The sequence below is a fragment of the Toxotes jaculatrix genome, chromosome 3 (assembly GCF_017976425.1).
Source record: "Toxotes jaculatrix isolate fToxJac2 chromosome 3, fToxJac2.pri, whole genome shotgun sequence".
Taxonomy (NCBI): Eukaryota; Metazoa; Chordata; class Actinopteri; family Toxotidae; genus Toxotes; species Toxotes jaculatrix.
Genome location: NC_054396.1, coordinates 13,057,907 through 13,075,767, shown reverse-complemented (window position 1 = coordinate 13,075,767; position 17,861 = coordinate 13,057,907). Strand labels below are relative to the sequence as shown.

The window sequence follows — 17,861 nt, the reverse complement described above, 5'->3', positions numbered from 1 at the left end:
GTGCTACACATACAGAAACTAAAGTCAAACTAAAAAAAAAGAAAATCACTTGTAGTTTAGAGATCCTAAACCTGATTTCCTGAGTGTAATCTGAGGTCTGGTTTGTGTTGCTTCATGTTCGTGGTGTGCGTCTGCATACCGAGCGAGCGAGGGAGTGTGTGAATGAGCCCTGATGACATCACTGGTACAGGTGAGTCACACCAGCATCGAGGCTTGATGCAGAGCGTCAGTGCAACAAACAAGACGACAGCAGCTGGCCGTGTGACGCAGCTCCTGCAGCCTCCTCCAACACCCAAGAAACAAAAAAAAAAAGATTCTCAGTGGAAACCAATGCAATACGGTGGCTTTTAAGCAATAAAATAACATTTATTGAGATGTAACAAAATAAATAATCTGTTTTGCAACATAATAAACTGAGGAGGTTACTAATGCTCAAGAGACAGGCAGGTGTAACTGATGCACAGCAAGCTACCTCACTGACATACTCTGTGATTAAGGGTACAAAAATCTTTACGTTTTCATTAATTATCAACATGAGCCTTGTCATTATATGAAGTTCAAACACATTTCAACAATTCCTCTTGAGGGCCAATAGGTTGAAATAAGTAACACGAGCTGCTGTATCAAAAGTCAAGCACCATGAGATTTCTTTGTTTCTTTCTAAAAGCTTGGAAAATAGTGAGATTATTTCTCCCTACGTTACTGTCGGAACGGTGAAAAGAACTGTTTTTAGAAAGGGAAACTAACGTAAAGCTCACCTTGTTAGTATCTAAGACTACAGAAATCATCCCAAAGACACAGCGCTACAGCCCACAAGTTTCCGCTACAGCTAAGAAAAAAAAAAAGAAAGAAAGAATTGAATCAAAATCTACACTACTCATCACATTTTTTAAAAATGATGTGGTAAACGCTATTTTAAATGTTATTTTATTAACTTTTTTAATTCTCTAAATTTTGCAATGTAGTTCTGAATGCAGTTTAATCAAAAGGCTATACAATGTCACCTACTGCGCATAACTTGAACTTGTAGATGAGAGGGAAGCTGAGCTGAGCTCAAAGCTCCAAAGTCAGAAAACAGCCTCACTGCTAAAATGCCCTTGAGCAAGACACTGAACCCTGCTGCTCTGCGAGTCTGAAACCTGATTTCACTGTCGAAAAAGGCAACTGAAAAATCAGCTTTTGGCTGGGAATCAATAAAGCGTCTGTATTCTTATTTCATGCCACTGAATTTAGAAAATGTGCTCTGAGTACATTTTCACACAATTAAAAATAATGAAATGCCTCAAACAAAAGCCTGAAGCTTTATCTCTTACAAACACCATATCAGCCATTTGTGCAAAAAATATTATCAAAGAAAGATGCGAGGGAGCAAATGATGAAGACTGGTGGCTTCATATCTCATAGACCTCAGCATGCCTGTTCAGATCTGACGAGTGATTAGATGATGCAGCAAAGGAAAAAAAAAAAAGGCCTCAGAGCCTGACAGCGGCATTTGAGTTTATGCTCTGGGAGATGTAGATCAGCTTATGCCACATACGCTCATTGTTTTCCCACTCCATCTATGTAAACTGTCTTTGAATGTCAAGGAATATCATTCTTGTCTGACTTAATCTGACTACCACGCTGAATTTTGTTAAAAACAAACACTGGTTTCCTGAGGGTGATGAACTGCAGATAATGTTATCATACTCATATTATTACTTACTGACAATGTCAATAAAAGTGTCCCTACAAAAAAAAAGTATAACTGTATAACTGGTTTGTTACTCAAGTTTGTTACTCAAGATTAAGTTAGGAGAGTCCATTTCCAAAGTTGCAGTGCCCCCTGCTGTGTCAAGCCCATTTCATCTGGAACAGGTGGCTTTTTTTTCACCACATGGCACTGCTCAAAACAGTATGATTAATCTAACAAAAACATCAGGTTTTTCCTCATAAAATCTTGTAGTTTTTTTTTTTACTATCAGCTGAAATCTGCGGGACATGTAGTCCATGTGTTCATCTCCCCTACCTATTTACTGAATATAAACTCTGAACAGAACATTTTTTAACTTGATCCACAACTTCAGCATTTAGAAGTCACTGCAGGTTTATGATATCAGTCGCTGGTAAATTCTGGTGTCTACTGTATAGAGTTTGTGGTCAGTAAGAGTCTTCTCACAGTTGTGATGCTCACGATGTCAGTGAAGTGCACGTGGAAAAACCTGCTGGGTTACAGCCTGTACAGCAGACTCTGAGAGGAGTTCAGTGGCAGGCCTGAGCACAAGTTCTCTGATAACTTCAGAGCATTTTCATTTCCCCCGCTGGCTGGAGTCGTCTTTGATGATGCAAGGGCTACTGCTCCTGCATGCTGTTATCGAGCTCCGCCTCTCCACTTTACTGTCATGGTCTGTGGAGAGACGTAAAGTTTCAGATGAGCATAGGAGCTGCTTAAAAACAAAGTCTATACAGAGAACCACTGAAAAGTATCTAAAAAGCGTTTTTTTAAGATTATGAGTGAATTGACTTAGAAGTCACCTTAAAATTGCGTGAGTTATGTTAATTAACTGGAGATTAATAAAATAAAATAAAATAAAAAAACTCTAGCTTGATATGTTTTTGCAAAACCTTCCTTTTGATTTGATGCTGTTGTTTAAAGCGCTGAATGCAAGATGAATGGCACATAGCACTGCAATGACAGCACAGACAGCTAAGGATAAATATCAGCTAAGAGTGAAGATGCAACCAGTGTTTTTATATCTTTGAATAATAGTTTGGGGAATTCAGCAAGAAAGTTTCCCACATGGAGTGAAGTCATCATGGTTTATATGACCAAACCAAGTAGCTGAATAACATAAACAGTCTCCAGTGTAGCAGATTTTAATGATTTTTGGCTGGTGATAGGTAGTAATGACGTCAACAAGTCAGGCGAACAAGATGAGGAAATAAATCAAACAAAACTTGATTTTCATTCTGTATTCTTACTGGAAAATTACTTTTAAAGTGTACTCATTTGCTTGCTGTGAAGAGCTATGAATAACCAGACATTTTTTAAATGGTTTTATGTACTCTTGCCACTTCTTCATGTTTGAGGTCTTAATAGCACCCAAAGTTTTTCTCCTTTGTTTGCGAGTCAAACAATATTCATTTGTTGACTATGAACTAATTTATTTGCTCCTTTAGAAACCTTCAGTGTCCATGTGTTTTAACAGCATGAAGTAATTTAATAATGTGTGAACAATGTTACTTGTAATACCAGAAAAATTTAATAGCACATATTCAATAACATACAAATAAAAATACAAGTGGTTTGATTTACTCTGATTAAGGCCTCGGTATTCATGCTTTAGCTGTTAACAGACTGTCTGAGAAATTGTATGATACTGTCTTCATAAACCAGAAACGGAAGACAAGTTATGGCAGACAACGGTGACGTTGAAAGGAAGTGAGAGAAAGTTCTGATTAATGAGAGAGACAGGAGTAGGAAACTTGGATGAGTGAGACAGAAAAAAAAAAAAAACACAAGACAACGTGAGGGAGATCGACGTCAGAGATGAAACATATGTCATTTTTTTGTTATTTCCGCAGTCCTTTTGGTAGAGGGAGAAGATGTATAAAAAAGACTGTGCCATTTCCCTGCCCACAGGTTTTATTTTTGTACACTGTCGCTTGGTGAGTCAATGCAACGCCCCTCCAATTACCTCCCACTCCTTCGCCCCCACGCCCCATCCATCCCGCCCTTCAGCCCACGCACCTAACACACTCTGACGTCAGTTGATGCTGAGAAAGGAGGGGGGGGTCCGATTCAGCCGCCCACAGAGTACTTCCTACCCCCCCTCCCCTCCCCTCCCCCGCCCCCTCATGTCTTTGCTGGCTTCCTTCTCCTCGCTTCATCTCTTCAACTGGCTATCACAGCCCAGAACGACTAACTTGCCCGGATCACTTGCTTTTTTCTTTCTAGTGAGAAGCTGTGATACATCAGAAAAACGCTACAGTAGCAGGGTAGAAAAGAAGTGCTATAGCAATGTACCCCCCCACCTCCTTCTCTCACTCTTTTCCTCTCAATATATCGCTCTCCACCTCCTTCTGTTTCCCCTTCTAACTTCTATCGTCTCTAATTTACAGTCTGGTGAAGTTCAGCTGTGCATGGTGGGAGGCGTCACCTCAGACAGATTGTGGCTCACAAGAGTTCAAACCACTGAGCTATAAAATATTAATTGTTAGGAGAGGTTAGGGAGTCTCTGTAGGTCATTTTCAATTCAGCTCCACACACACACACACACACACACACACACACACACACACACACACACACACACACATATATATATATATATATATGTATATATATATATATGTATATTTAATTCTTCCTCTATTTCCGACTCAAAGAAATAGTTTGACATTGCTTCTTTGCTTGTTTGACGAGAGCTGGATGAAAAGATCGATACCATACAGCAAATATGAAGTTACCACCAGCAGCCAGTTAGCTTAGCTTAGCATAAAGACTGGAAGCAGGAGGAAACACTTAGCCTGGCTCAAAAGTAACAAAACCCGCCTACCAGAACTTCTAAAGCTCAATAATTAACAGGTTTTCTCTTGTTTGTTTAAGCCGTACAAACACCAAAGTGTAAAACTGCTCCTAGCCAAGAAATAGTTAACACTTAACGCCCCGTACACTTTGTTTTTTTGTAAGGATAAAACAAACAAGAAGTAGCATAATAAGAAGTGAGCTTTAGAGGTGTTGGATTTTGCTCATTTTGGACAGGCCAGGCCAGGCTAGCTGTTTCCTCCTATTTCAGGTGCTCATGTTAGGCTAAGCTAACTGCCTTCTGGTGGTAGCTTCATGATTTACGAACAGACATGAGCCTGGCATCGGTTTTCTCATCTCATCTCTGCCAGAAAGCAAATACAATGTCTCCCAAAATGTCAAACTATTCCCTTAACTAGCACAAAGATGAGCAAACGTTGCAAAACAGACTTTTATTCTGTGTCTATTATTAAGCACATAATACTGTTAAGTTATCATTTGAAAAGTCACCTGTGGAGTGAGTTCCTTCTGACCCTAGGCTGAGCTTGCCAGCCCGATCATGTGACACCATCCGAGCCAATCGCAGCCCCTCGTCCATTAGCGTCTGCTGTATGAGATGGCGACTCCAGCTGGCAGGGTTGGAGGTGTCGGTGTGGGGACGTGGGGAGGGAGACTGGTTGCACTGTGAGCCAATGTCTAACAGGACAGACAGATTTGGGTGTAAATGCTGTCTCCAAACACTGAGTTCTTATAGAAATAAGAATGTCTAGTTCACTTTCAGAGCTCATGGCAAAAAAAAACAAATTTTTATGACACACGTCTGAGGTCTTTACCGTGTGATACACTGTCGAGGCTTTCTGCAGATAAGCTGTCGTCATCTGCCCTCTGGGTCAAACCCTCTGAGCCCTCCACCCCAAGAAGTGATGACACACCCTCAGGCACAATTACCTAGAACACATCACGCTGTCAGTTCAATTCAAACTTCTGACAAGTGACCTGGACTTTGGCAGCGTTCACATAAAGCGCCACATGTTAGAATCACATTTAAATCTGGCGTTTGGAAGATTAATTGAACACTGAACATTAGTGACTGTGCTGTCCTGAGGACCCACCTCATGTCTCGCTCTCTTCTGGGACACCACACTGTTCTCATCTGCGTTTGTCCTGCAGGAGGAAAACAATTAAGCCATTGTGAATGTGAAAGCTCATTTTTGACCTTGGAAACAGGAACTTCCTCCAGTCATTAGGGAAGGCCTTGAGATATGAATTAAATCTTCAGATAAAGATAGTGAGGAAGACAGTCTTCTTACACAAAAGACAAGAAGTCACTTTTACTTCTATGTCTCCTTCATTCAGCTTGTGTTTTGGAACATAGTTTTTACTATAATTTAGCAACATAACTATTTACAGCATTTACCATAATTATTCAAATGTAAATATACAGGTTGGATAAGATTGCATATATATTTGAATGCCAAGTGGTAATGAGCAAAAGTTGAACTCAAATTAACACATTTGTTGTAGTTTTTTTTATTGTTCAGGTTACTAATTTTTTCATTTAATTTCATTTGTAACTACAAATATAAAATTAAATTAAACTAAACTACCAATAAAATGATACGTACAGGAAAAAATCTGACATGCTATCATCATAAGAAATAGAACAATCAAAAAAATCAAAGTATTTTTTATTTAGTTCTGGTTTGTGCTCTTTTGTTACTTTCTGTAATAACTTTATTTTATGGGATATTTTAGTTTGTTTGTGCTGGCATTTACATTCATACATATTTTCATAAACATATGTGAAAATGTTTTGTGAACATTAACAAATAGTGTAAGTCTTTGTGTATTCGTGTGTGGCACCAAAGACAGCTCATTAAACTAACACTACACAGGTTGGACTTCAATTCCCACTGCGATCTGAACCAGGTTCATTCTGAAAAGGAACACACTGGTGGGAAGATGACTCATGTAAACCACCTGGTATATGTACAATATGCTAAATACAATATGTGTTTTTTTTTCAGCTATGAAATTATTTCATTCACACTTATTCACATGTAGCTCACATGATACTTCTTTGCCATGAATACGTTATGAGGATCCATATTTTCCACAGAGATGGATCATTAAAGCTATATTCCTGATTCTCTAACAGACGTTTGCTTGAGCCTGAGGAGTGATCAGTACACAGCTGGTGTGAGATGTGCTGATCATCGGTTGCTGTTGAACAGATAACTCTCCCTTACCTTGCATGCTTTAGTGTGGAGGTGTAGGCACATTTTCTCGCCACCTGCCGAGCCAGAGAAAAGAGCTCCACCCGTCTCAGCAAAAGGGCATTGTCGCGCATACAGAACTGGGCTGCAGCTTCATTGATGATCAGCTGAGGAGGAAAAGCACTGAGTGAAGGAGGGATGGTCACTGTGAAAATGATTGAAATGTTTTGTCTGGTTAAAGCTGCCTCCTGGTTTATTGTGAACTTTTCTTTGCCAGGTCACTGTACGTATGAAACATGATGTGATACATTCAAAACTTCATCACAGCTGTGGTCTTTGATGCTTTTTTTACCTCATGATGTGTGAGCTGCTTGCCTTCTCTCCTCTTGGAGTCAAAGCGTCCATAAATGAGACTGTACTTTCGGATCTCCTCTTCCTTGTTCACATCCTGGGACCCCATTTTGAAGATGTGCCCTACAGTCTTTGCCATCTTCTTGTTCATCCTCAGCAAAGTCTTCACCTCTGCAGGATCCGACCTGGGCAGGGTCCTGAGAAGCCTCTCCACGCTCTCCACCACCGCCCTTGCTGTTTCCCCGTCCAGCTCTCGTCCACCTCCAGGCCAGGCTGACAGAGCAGCTGGGGCAAAAGAAGCAGAGGGGCTCGGAGACGTGGAGGGGCCAGGAGGACACGTTGACAGCAGAGGTGGGCTGGACGGCTCCTCCTCTATTCCAGATGCAGAAGCCAAAGTGCAGTTCCCATCTGGATCTGGGCTGAGCCAGTGTGGGTCCATGGGTGACAGTTTTTCCCTGTAGTGTGCGTCTGGTGGCTGTGGGGAGGCCTGGGAACAGGGGCTTCTTGGACTCCCACTGTGCATTGGAGTAAGACATGCCCGATCATCCCTTTCACAGGGTGACCCCGGCTGCCCATTGCTCACAGACTTCCTGGGTCCTCCTGCCGATCCACTTGTGCCCGTTCCGTCAACTTTGAACAGCGGGATGCCCCCAAGGGGAACATTAGAAACGGGTTGGCTGAAAAGGGCAGGATTTGCCGCCCAGTCTCGGAGGGCCTTTTGCAGCCTACGCACATGCAGTGGCTTGGTGGCCATGCCAACTAGTGCCATGATCTCCAGAAACTCCTCCTCTGCTGCCTCACAGAGCTGCTGCACGTCGTCACCGCCCTGCTGGATGAAGGTTTCATAATAGGCCAGCAGGTTGGCCCTCTGCAGCACCCGATAGAGCTGCAGCTCCCCAAGTGTGCGTGGCAGAGACATGGCACACAGCACTGGAAAGTTTAGGCAGGAGAAAGGAAAGACATGAACCTGCAGGTGGAGAAATCCTGTACAAGTTATTATTTTAGATAAAGACTTTGCCACCTGGACTACACCCAGTATACCTGTTTCTAGTTTATTCTACCTTCATAATGAAAATAGATGAATACTGGGAGTTTTTGCATGCTTTAGAGCAGAATAGCGTCGTTCGTACAAACTAATATCACCTTTTTAGACACTTTTTTTTTTACATGACTAAATGGTGGAGTATAAACCTCTCTTACCTTCTTCGGGTCAGGAGACGGATGTGCAGAGAGGAGACCGGCGTAATTACGCAAAGGTGTCTCTCCAACCACCGATGTCACAGGGTCGGTACTACCGGAGTTAAACTGATAAACATAAAGAAAATGAAAACTAGGCTACTGCCGCTTCATCAGGTAGACAAGACAACGTTACAATTAGACAACACTAAAGTAGAAACACTCGGATTGTTGGTTCCAGTTCAGATAAAAAAAACAAAACAAACAAACAAAAAACATCGACTGGAGGCAAGTGTCCCTGAGCCAGATGTTCGCAGAAAGCGCTCTGCTCAAAGACACATCGCAATTATTATCCTATTCGTTTCTTACCGTTACCTATTGCCGAAAGCTTCCCCGGTTCAGATTGGCGTAGTAAATCCCCTTTGCGTATCGTACCTCGTCTGAAATCACTGGCAGAAATCCTCCTCCGGCGCACCGTATTGGTTGCTGGCTGCCTTTTTGCTGTCTGTGTGGGCTGGAGAATGACGGGGGCGGACTGCAGCACGCCATCTGACCGAAAAAGAGCCTTCCTCTCCCGGTAGAGAGGCGGCTTTCAAATTGGAGATGTGGGTGGTGGTGGTGGGTGCTTGAAATTAACCCTCTACGTCTTCAAGATTTGTCTATTATGCGGGAGCTTTGGGGGGTTCCCAGAGTTTTGCCATGTCAAAGACCCCCAAACAAGTAGTCATCACACCAACACCAGGGCTATGGGTTATTCAGAGAACTGTGAACAGATGTGAATTTTACATGAACAGTGTTTTTTTATTTTTTTTATTTTTTACGTGCCAGGTGGGTAGTCATACATATACATTATTTTGTAGAGTACAGGTGAAACTCCAGAACCTTCACACAAATAAACGGACACAATAACCAACAAAATGAATTAATTTAATCTTTTGTTAGTCCATCAAGTTAAAACTCTTTACCTCTTTACTCAAGGTTTCTGCCCATGAACATCCAGAATCAGCACAACAGACAGTGAGGAGCATGTACAGTATTTATTGTGCGCCTATTCTTCACTCCACGTTTTAGGTTTGCCAGGTTTCTAGTTTCAAGAACAATGGAACACAATGGAAGCCACCTGTTCACATCCTGTTGAACATAGAATATACTAAACATAGACTATACTTTGAACATGGCGTACTTTGTGTAAGACATTAGAAAACATTTACAGCTTATATATTAGTTGTTTTGTGGTGTCTCAGCATTTTTATACACTTGGAAAACCACCGTCCTTTGGAACAATGACCATAAACAACAACACACTAATGGACATCTATAAACATAAGCAAAACATGCACAGACATGCTGTGACCTCAAAGAAAGTCTGGACGTCTTGCTCCTGTTTAGGAGTGTTCGGGGGCCTTTTACATGTGTGTGCCCAGGTGCCCATTGTTCATAATCTGTCCATGTAAAAGGGTTATGGTTGTGGTACTTTAAGTATGCTATTTGACTGGGTGTTTAGACTGAAATAAGTTGTTGGAAATAAAATGTTGGATTTTTCTGGCCTTATCAAGGAAAATCTATCCATAGACAACATTTCAAAGTGCTCTGTTAATTGTCAGCTATACCTCTACACCAAGAGGTGGCAGTAGTGCCCTTTTGTTGTTTGCTGACGGTCAGAAATGATCGAAGAAGAAGGAGAAGTAGGAGGAAATAGGAGGCAGTCGAAAAAAGGAGCAGGAGAAGAAGAAGTGGCTAAAAAAAAAACAAAAAAAACAACACGGACACTTGGCTGTCTGTTAACAAACAAGGTTACACAGTTATCTGAGAGGTATATATGACATCTAGTTTGTTTGAATGCAAAATGCAAAATAATGTGCCTACTTCCTGGACTCGCCTGGTGTCCTGAACATACCTTATCTTACTCGGCAGACCCCTCTGGAGGGGACAGGCGTTTATATTAGCTAGTCCGGCTCGTTATGCTGTTACTAGCTAACAGTTAGCTGCTCGCTTGTCTGCTTGCTAGCTGAAGGCGTTAACATTTGGCTGCTGTGCTGTCGTTTTATCCTCGTTTGAGACCTTATTTAGTCGAAATATTGTCAGGTTAGCCAGCCAGAGGCAGTCTAATTTTAGCCCCTGTAGTGCCTGTCTGTCGTCCAGCTGGCAGACTGCTTCCTCATGCTAACAGCCTTGCTGCCTGCTAACATTAGCCGCCTGTAAAACATCTGTTGTTGTAGTCAAGAGTTAAATCAACTTGAGGTTTGTCGGACGTGGTTCACCGTTTTGCGATGGCTTCGTGTGTTTTTGTTCCGTTTTTTTAATCGCCTCTGAAAGGTCAAACGTTTGTTGCTGCTGCTCTTTTTTTTTTAGATACACCGTGTTTCTCTTTGGCTGAATTAGCAAACAACAAAGCAGAGTAATTTAATGTTCTCTGAGAGGTCTGAAAACCTTATTCAACTGAATCAACGACTGGACAAATAAGGCCGTGTGGCTACATGCCATGTAAGTTAATCATTAATGTATGACATTACTCATTCATCCTTAGTTTGTTTTTTGTTTATGCAGGAACAGCTCCTATTGAACCTAAAAGCATGTTTCCTATGTGAAGAGAAGCCTTCATTTTACACAGTCGTGGTGAACAGGAGCTGTAATAGTGCTGATATTTCATAGTAGTAGTAGCAGCAAGGTAAAATGTTTCCCAGAGCCCAGTGTGATGTCTTCAGGTGCCTTGTTTCGTCCAATTAACTGTTCAAAACACAGATATAGTTTACACTGGTATGAAACTTCAGCGGCAGACTTCTGCATCCACAGTGTAGGAAGGAGCACAGCAGCAGGTCCTTCATTCCCGCTGCTGTCAGACTGTACAACTCAGCTGTTTAGTTGTACTGTGGTCTGGCCTGACTGGTCTTCACGTTTCATCTGCTTATGGTGGGACTGTGCAATATTTTCTCACGGTATCTTTTTCATCACACCTCCATTGCTGTGTAAATGTGTATATAGTCAGTTTTTACTGTTTCTACTGTTAACTTTTTATATTGTACATATAAAATGTACAGTTTGCACACTTTTTGTTACTTTGATTGCATGTACACCTCTTGCTTCTGCACTTTTATCCTGTTTTTTGTGAGCCGCCTAACAAAAGTAAATTTCCCGGCTGTGGGATCAATAAAATCCTGTCTTATCTTAAACAGAGACAAGTGGCAAATGCTTACATTGGTGAAGCTGGCATCAGATCATGTTTGACAGTTTTGCTCCTCAATTCATCTTAAACTATTAATGATCTCTAATTTAAATTGTTTGTGATTAATTTCAGTCAGTCAGGCAGTCAGCTGAAAAACTGACCAGTAATGTCAGCTTAACTGCTCTGTAGGGGTGGGTGATATGGATAAAATGTGTCATGGTGATGTTTTTACACACAGTGACTTGAGAGAGCTGGTTTTGGGCTAACCTTTTAAATGAAATACCTGAACAATCACAGTACATGATTAAATTTATTGCCATCATCTAACATTTTCCACAGTGTCCTAATACAACTGGATATATTAAAAGAATAGCAGCCACAGTGTAAACAGTATGGCCTGCTGCTCTTACTTTTCCATCAAATTTGTGTTTTGGTTAAGTTTTTTGGAAGGTGTGAAGCGATGTGCTGTGATATAAGCAATTTCTGATTTACACCTCATTCTGCTGCTTTTCAGGAAACAGCCTGATGCACGATGTGAGCTGTGAGACATGTAAAAGCCTTTTGACAAGTGGTTGCTGATATGGTGGACCTGAGACTGACCCTCAGGAGCCCCCAGTCTCACTTCTCTATGAGAGTCTGGGGAATATGTTGCCCCAGATTATGGATCTAGGACATCTTCTTCCATGAGTTTCCAATTTCACAGCGTTTCAATCTAACAGCTGTAAGGAACATGGAGAGGGAAGCAGCTGAGAAGGAGATGGAGGGTGTTACAGACACTGACGAGGAGATCCCTGATGGTGATTCTACCTTAGTGACTAAATCTAGTCAGTGTGAGGCCAGAGAGACTGATGATGACTGCGAGCAGGAGGACAAATCAGCCCGTCTCAAATCTCAGGACACGCCAAACCCAGCCACTCCACAAGACTCTGGAATAGGTGAAGTAGAGTATTGTGGATCTGTAGAGGCCAAAGAGGATACTGAGGAGGCTTCAGATGGTTTTGAGCATGACAGCGCAGCAGATCATGAGAACTCGCAGGTTATAAGTCAAGAAGAAGATGAATCTGTGAAGGAGCAGCACATGAATGGAGAGTCTGGCTGGAGGAACGTGGGAAGCGGACGTAAGTGCAAACTGAAGAGCAGTGGTTCTTTTTCAGAACAGAGCAGTCAAAGTGCATTTGCCTCTGTTCAAAAAGGCAACGTTATGTCCAGTGGTGGCCGGCACAAGCAGACCCGCAGACGTAACCACCACCACCATCAGCAGAACCGGGGCCGCAGGCGGACAGGCAACCAGCTCGTCTTAGCTTTCAAGGAGATGCTGTCAGAGTCTCTCAGCTTCTGGTGCATCTCTTGCGTCCACATGATGATTGAGATTATTGTCACATTAACTCACAATTGTGGAGTCGGTGTGGAGACTGGAGGGGTGAAACTTTACAACTTTGGGCAGCAGCTCCTTTTAAAGATTACAGATATACCTGGGATGAAGGCAGACGCTAGTCGGATTCTGAAGTGGACTAAATGCGCAGGAGCCAACCTGTTGGATAAAATTGTTAGGTCAGTGAAGTTGGTAAAGACAGTTGCCTTATCTTGTTTCAAACTTTGTTGTGCTTTAGTTATTCTTGGGTCCCAGTGGGCAAAGGGTGTGTTGGTCCGTCTTGGTGGAGAGCGGGGAAAACGCTACTGGACAGCATTTCAGGAGTCAAGGTTTTGGAAGAGGGTTGCGTCCTTGTTGGAGAGAGTACGAAGCCGATTCAGGAGAGATGGCCACGTACCACCATCCATGCCTGAGTCACCCGGCAGAGCAGGGAGAGGCCAGTCGGGCCAGGAGCTGGAGAGACTGCTGGCCTTGGCCGAGGTGCCGGAGGACGAGCTCGACCCCTTTACAGTGCTCGGTGTGGAGGTGCACGCCACTGAGGCTGAGCTGAAGAAGGCCTACAGACAGCTGGCTGTCCAGGTGTGTGTGAAGTGCCTGTGGCTGAGTTGGAAGTACTGCATATTTAAAATGTTACTATTGGATGCCTGAAATAATGACTAATAAACCGCATCTGAGGCTGAAATTTTCTCCCTTACTCATGCAACCTTTTCCTCTGTCCTTTCTCTTTCAGGTCCATCCAGACAAGAATAAACACCCACGAGCTGGAGAGGCGTTCAAAGTACTGAGGGCTGCCTGGGATATTGTCAGTAACCCAGAGACACGACGAGAGTATGAGTTGTGAGTACACAGAAGATGTGGTTATCATCAAAACAGATCAAGTATCTTCAAAAACATTTACTTCATTTGGTGGAATTGAATATTATCCTCTTTTCGTTAGCCTCAGCAGAGTGAACGAGCCCCTCTTTGCACACCAACCTTGCATAATGTGAAGCGTAGTAACTCCATTGGCGTGTAATGTTGTAGCACAGCACCAACCAGTCTGTTTCATTCACACAGGAAACGCATGGCAGCAACCGAGCTCTCAAAGTCCATGAATGAGTTTCTCACTAAACTGCAGGATGACCTGAAGGAAGCCATGAACACCATGATGTGTACCAAGTGTGAAGGCAAACACAAGTATGTTGCCACGCACTCAGCGTCATCACAGATCTGCATCGTCGTTGTCAGTCTGAACTTAAACATTGTGTATCGCACAAAGCTGAATCGTGTCTTGTGCCTCAGACTTTTCAACACACTCGTGTTTCCTTCGTGACCTGTGTGTGTGCAGGCGGTTCGAGATGGATCGAGAACCTGCTGAGGCCCGGTTCTGTGCTGAATGCAACCGTTGCCATAGCGCTGAGGAGGGGGACCTGTGGGCCGAGTCCAGCATGTTGGGCCTACGCATCACATACTTTGCCTGTATGGATGGCAAGGTCTATGATATTACAGGTGAATGTCAGGGTTTCATTTACGGATGATCTGTTATGCTGTAGTTTGCGTGAGTTCATGTATTATCAGTATCTAACCCTCTTGATGCCTCCTCAAGTTAAGGAACAGACTATTTCTTGGTTTGACTTTTTTCTCTCTGTGACCTGTTGTGGTGCTGTCATGTTTCAGAGTGGGCAGGTTGCCAAAGAATAGGCATTTCCCCTGACACACACCGTGTACCCTATCACATCTCCTTTGGTTCAAAGAACAACAGCAACGCCACACGACACAGGTACGTCCCCTCAGGTGAAACAAGCGTGTAAAACTGAACAAATATGGGTTGTCAGGGACCCCAGAAGTGCTCCTGTTATCATTCTTCTTCTTTTCTTCATTTTGGAGTTGTTGTTGTTGTTGCAGCTCCACAGGAGCTTAAACATAACATTTCATCCTCTTCTTCCTCATCTGTGCCTACATTTTGCCTCATAAACTGATTTTTGCAGATAGTTTGTGGTGATTTGAAAATTTCAATGGACAAATTTTTTCATCAAAAATGATTTTCCTATATAATACATAGATTTCTGAACAACAAAATTAGGACAGTCTTTAATGAGGAAAAAACATAACTTTCTTTTGTAAAATACTTTTTTAAAAATGTTAGAAGATGTTAAAGTATGCAAACATATAAATACATGAACTTAATTCTGATAGTTTCTTCCATCATCATCATCATCATCATCATCTGCTGACACAGTTTCTCCTTCCACTGCTGGACGGGCTCCCCTGTCGTGTTCTGTGCTGTTGTGATAATGTTGTTAACAAAACAAAAACTATAACCTGTTCGTACTTTGTGTTGAAGATATACTTTATTTTGAAATATATAATCATCCCACACCTAAAAAGCAGAAAAGAGCATCATTAGACTTGAGCCACCAGTGGAAAAGATCTCTGAACTTTTCCTTTTAGGACTCCCTCGGAGCACGCCACAGGTCCGACCAACCCCGCCGATTTGCAGGACTTCTTCAACCGCATCTTTAAAGGAGGACCTCCTAATGACATGGCTGCCAATGGGGGCTTCTTCCCCTCAGGTCCGCCTCACCATCACCCGCCTGGTGCTGGAGCGCCCCCGTTCTCCCCTCCCCCAGGCCAGACAGGTTTCCACATGCCGGGGGGTCAACGGCCAGAGTCCAGCGAGACGTGGGCTGAAAGCGGCAAACCACCCAGGAGGAGGAAGAAGGTCCGGAAGCCCTTCCAGAGGTGAAGTCTGTCGACTTCTCAGAGCATCAACAAAGAAACACAGGGACACAATAAAAAATGGCCATGTTTGTCTCTCGCCTGCCTGTTGGCATGCCAAGATCTGAACTGCAGAAGATTCATGTGGGTAAAGCTGCACTCAGATCAGCCAGAGAGGAGAGAGACTGGATCATAAAGAGGAGCCTGTGGACTGAATACAAGTATTGAAGGAGAGCTGAAGAGGTGGCAGTGATGGTGCTTTACCTCTCATTTCACCTTATTTTTTGTTGGTCTTTAAGACAACTGTAGCCTTGGCATTGAAATCCTCATCAGGATGCTGTAACGAAACATTTTCCTTTCATAATTTCCTGCCAAATCCTGCAATGCATGATTTATTCACCTGCTTTTTAACACTTCAGTTCTCTCACTTTTGTTGTTAATGTTTTGTGAAAGGTTTTTTTCTTTTTTTAAGACACTGACTTCTGTTGAAGAGGGTTGCAGTCAGCTGGACTGTGATTTGTAGATCACTATAATCGACATGAAGGAGATAAAGGTCTGAGCAGCGTCACTGTGTCAGTGTTACTCATGTTAGTGGCATGTGGGTCTACCTCTAGATCTGCACTTCGCCCACCGTTTTTTTAAGAAAGAATCCAAACCAGCCAAACCCAACACAACTAAAATAAATTTACAAAAACAGCAGCATATTTGGAAAACGTGTTCAGTAGCCACATTTTTAAAGGTGAGCTGAGAGCGGACAGTTTTTACAGTTAAATCAGGACATGGTGTGGTTCTCTGGTAGTAGGTACACAGACAGCAGGAGGAGGCAGAAACACTTTTCTCTCGTATGCATGGCTTAATAGAAGTCACATGCACATGTATGACATTGTCTTGCATTAGAAATCCTCTGAGACAACTAGCATTCATTCATATTTGCCCCATGTTATTATTATTGTGAACTTAAAAATTTAGTTAACACATAATTATATGTGACTTGGATCTGTATGTGGTGAAGTTTGCTGAAGTAACAAATCCTGTTATCGCTTTATGAACATTTGGCCTTGAAATGTAGCACAGTCACATACTAAACCCACTCATCCAGAGTTATGTTAGAATTGGTGCTGATTACCTGTGTGGCGATTACCAGAGAATCACTTCCTTCATGAGAGGACGCTCACTGTAAAATCAGGTTTGGGGTTTTTTTTTGATGGCAACAGGCTCAAAAATAAAAGAAGTTACATCTCAGACGGCCCATGTGAACATGCCTTTTCAGAAGCTGGAGACATGAACCTGTGATGCAGGCAGGATGTTAAACCTGAACACGACGAGATGAAAATGATAGAAGGGCTTTATTTGTTTTGAGATGTACAATTTGAAACAAGCTAAATCTGCCTGTTGTTCAGGGGCATTAACTACAGCACAGGTTCAAATCCCAGAGCAGGAGTGAATTCGGTGGTGTTTCAATACTTCATAGGTGACACCATGACATTTTTGAAGTGTTGATAAATTTTCATTACCGTTAAAAAGACCACCAAATGGATTCATACTGCCCCCTGTTGATCCACTGTGTAACCACACTACTGACCTCTGACGTTTGACGTTGGCCTATTGAACACACTGGTCACGACCAGAGTTTTCAATGTTTTGATATAGTTTAAAATCAGACATTGAGGTAATTTACAAATACTGAAGCAAACCTGACCTGTATGTAAGCTTTTTTTTTTTTAATTTTCCATTCAGAACTGTATTTTGATCATACTCTTTCCTCATGTTGATCATTACTGGCTTTACAGTAAAAAGGCAGCAGTTTCAAAACATGTTGCATCATATAGTGCTTCAAGTTGTTATTGACATAACAATGTCCCAGTTCTTCTGAATTTTACTCCATTTTCATCAAGTTCCTCCTTTTTGTTAAGTGCCATTTTATGTCAGCCGTGATGTTTTGGGGGGGGGGGGGGGGGGGGGGGGGGGGGGGGGGGGGGCATCTGCCATGAACATCACCCAGTTCGGGACAAGTCAGTAAAAAAAAAAATCTGCCATAGAAAAGTAAAAATAAACATTCAAATTCATTCTAACCCTGAGACAGATGAGTTTTGATTGGTTTCCATGCATCTGTAATCTCAGTGGGTCCTGGCAGCTTATAAACAACATTAATGTTCTGACTCTGAAGTGTTGCTGTGATTTGTCAGCTGGTCTAGTGTCTTGAAAACAGGTTAAAATGTCTGGATGGGATTCAGCTTTCAGAAAGTCAAGGTCACAGATTCACAGAAAATGGTATCTATCCAGTTTCCTTTTAATCTCTGCAGTGTTACTATTTGTAACAACATGAACGGGTCACAAATCCAATAAGTGGTTTGTATTTTGGGTTTGGTTTCTTTAAAT

At 42.4% G+C, this 17,861-nt stretch overlaps 2 protein-coding genes across 9 annotated transcripts; one reads left to right on the top strand and one right to left on the bottom strand.

Moving 5' to 3' along the window:
* Window positions 1–336: 336 nt before the first annotated feature.
* On the bottom strand, window positions 337–8,796 carry nab2 (NGFI-A binding protein 2 (EGR1 binding protein 2)). Of its 7 annotated transcripts, XR_005893858.1 has the most exons (9): window positions 8,620–8,775; window positions 8,275–8,379; window positions 7,076–8,041; window positions 6,757–6,890; window positions 5,620–5,671; window positions 5,341–5,455; window positions 5,018–5,203; window positions 2,202–2,386; window positions 337–829 (listed from the first exon to the last, which is right to left on the bottom strand). XR_005893858.1 is itself a non-coding variant. In XM_041033983.1 (8 exons), exons 3-8 carry the CDS (start codon window positions 7,991–7,993, stop codon window positions 2,289–2,291), a joined length of 1,503 nt encoding a protein of 500 aa, XP_040889917.1. In that variant the 5' UTR covers window positions 7,994–8,004; window positions 8,275–8,379; window positions 8,686–8,796; the 3' UTR covers window positions 337–2,288. The 7 variants fall into 7 exon arrangements, 6 of the variants coding, with proteins under 6 accessions (XP_040889917.1, XP_040889915.1, XP_040889912.1 ...); XM_041033983.1 differs by having other exon boundaries at window positions 337–2,386; window positions 7,076–8,004; window positions 8,686–8,796; XM_041033981.1 differs by having other exon boundaries at window positions 337–2,386; window positions 8,686–8,790.
* A 1,164-nt stretch (window positions 8,797–9,960) lies between these two features.
* dnajc14 (DnaJ (Hsp40) homolog, subfamily C, member 14) lies at window positions 9,961–17,427 on the top strand. Of its 2 annotated transcripts, none has more exons than XM_041033977.1 (7): window positions 9,961–10,063; window positions 11,928–13,364; window positions 13,516–13,622; window positions 13,842–13,961; window positions 14,113–14,273; window positions 14,442–14,544; window positions 15,216–17,427. In XM_041033977.1, exons 2-7 carry the CDS (start codon window positions 12,144–12,146, stop codon window positions 15,508–15,510), a joined length of 2,007 nt encoding a protein of 668 aa, XP_040889911.1. In that variant the 5' UTR covers window positions 9,961–10,063; window positions 11,928–12,143; the 3' UTR covers window positions 15,511–17,427. The 2 variants fall into 2 exon arrangements, with proteins under 2 accessions (XP_040889911.1, XP_040889910.1); XM_041033976.1 differs by having other exon boundaries at window positions 9,984–10,734.
* The last annotated feature ends 434 nt before the right edge of the window (window positions 17,428–17,861 follow it).

Excerpts from the sequence above, each read along its gene's own strand:
- nab2 (XM_041033983.1), bottom strand. The coding sequence starts at position 7,993 with ATGTCTCTGCCACGCACACTTGGGGAGCTGCAGCTCTATCGGGTGCTG. Across the intron at positions 5,672-6,756 it reads TCCACACTAAAGCATGCAAG|GACAAACGCAGATGAGAACA; the intron begins GTAAGGGAGAGT and ends TTCCTCCTGCAG. Across the intron at positions 5,456-5,619 it reads AGAAGAGAGCGAGACATGAG|GTAATTGTGCCTGAGGGTGT; the intron begins GTGGGTCCTCAG and ends GATGTGTTCTAG.
- dnajc14 (XM_041033977.1), top strand. The coding sequence starts at position 12,144 with ATGGAGAGGGAAGCAGCTGAGAAGGAGATGGAGGGTGTTACAGACACT. Across the intron at positions 14,274-14,441 it reads CAAGGTCTATGATATTACAG|AGTGGGCAGGTTGCCAAAGA; the intron begins GTGAATGTCAGG and ends GTCATGTTTCAG. Across the intron at positions 14,545-15,215 it reads AGCAACGCCACACGACACAG|GACTCCCTCGGAGCACGCCA; the intron begins GTACGTCCCCTC and ends TTTTCCTTTTAG.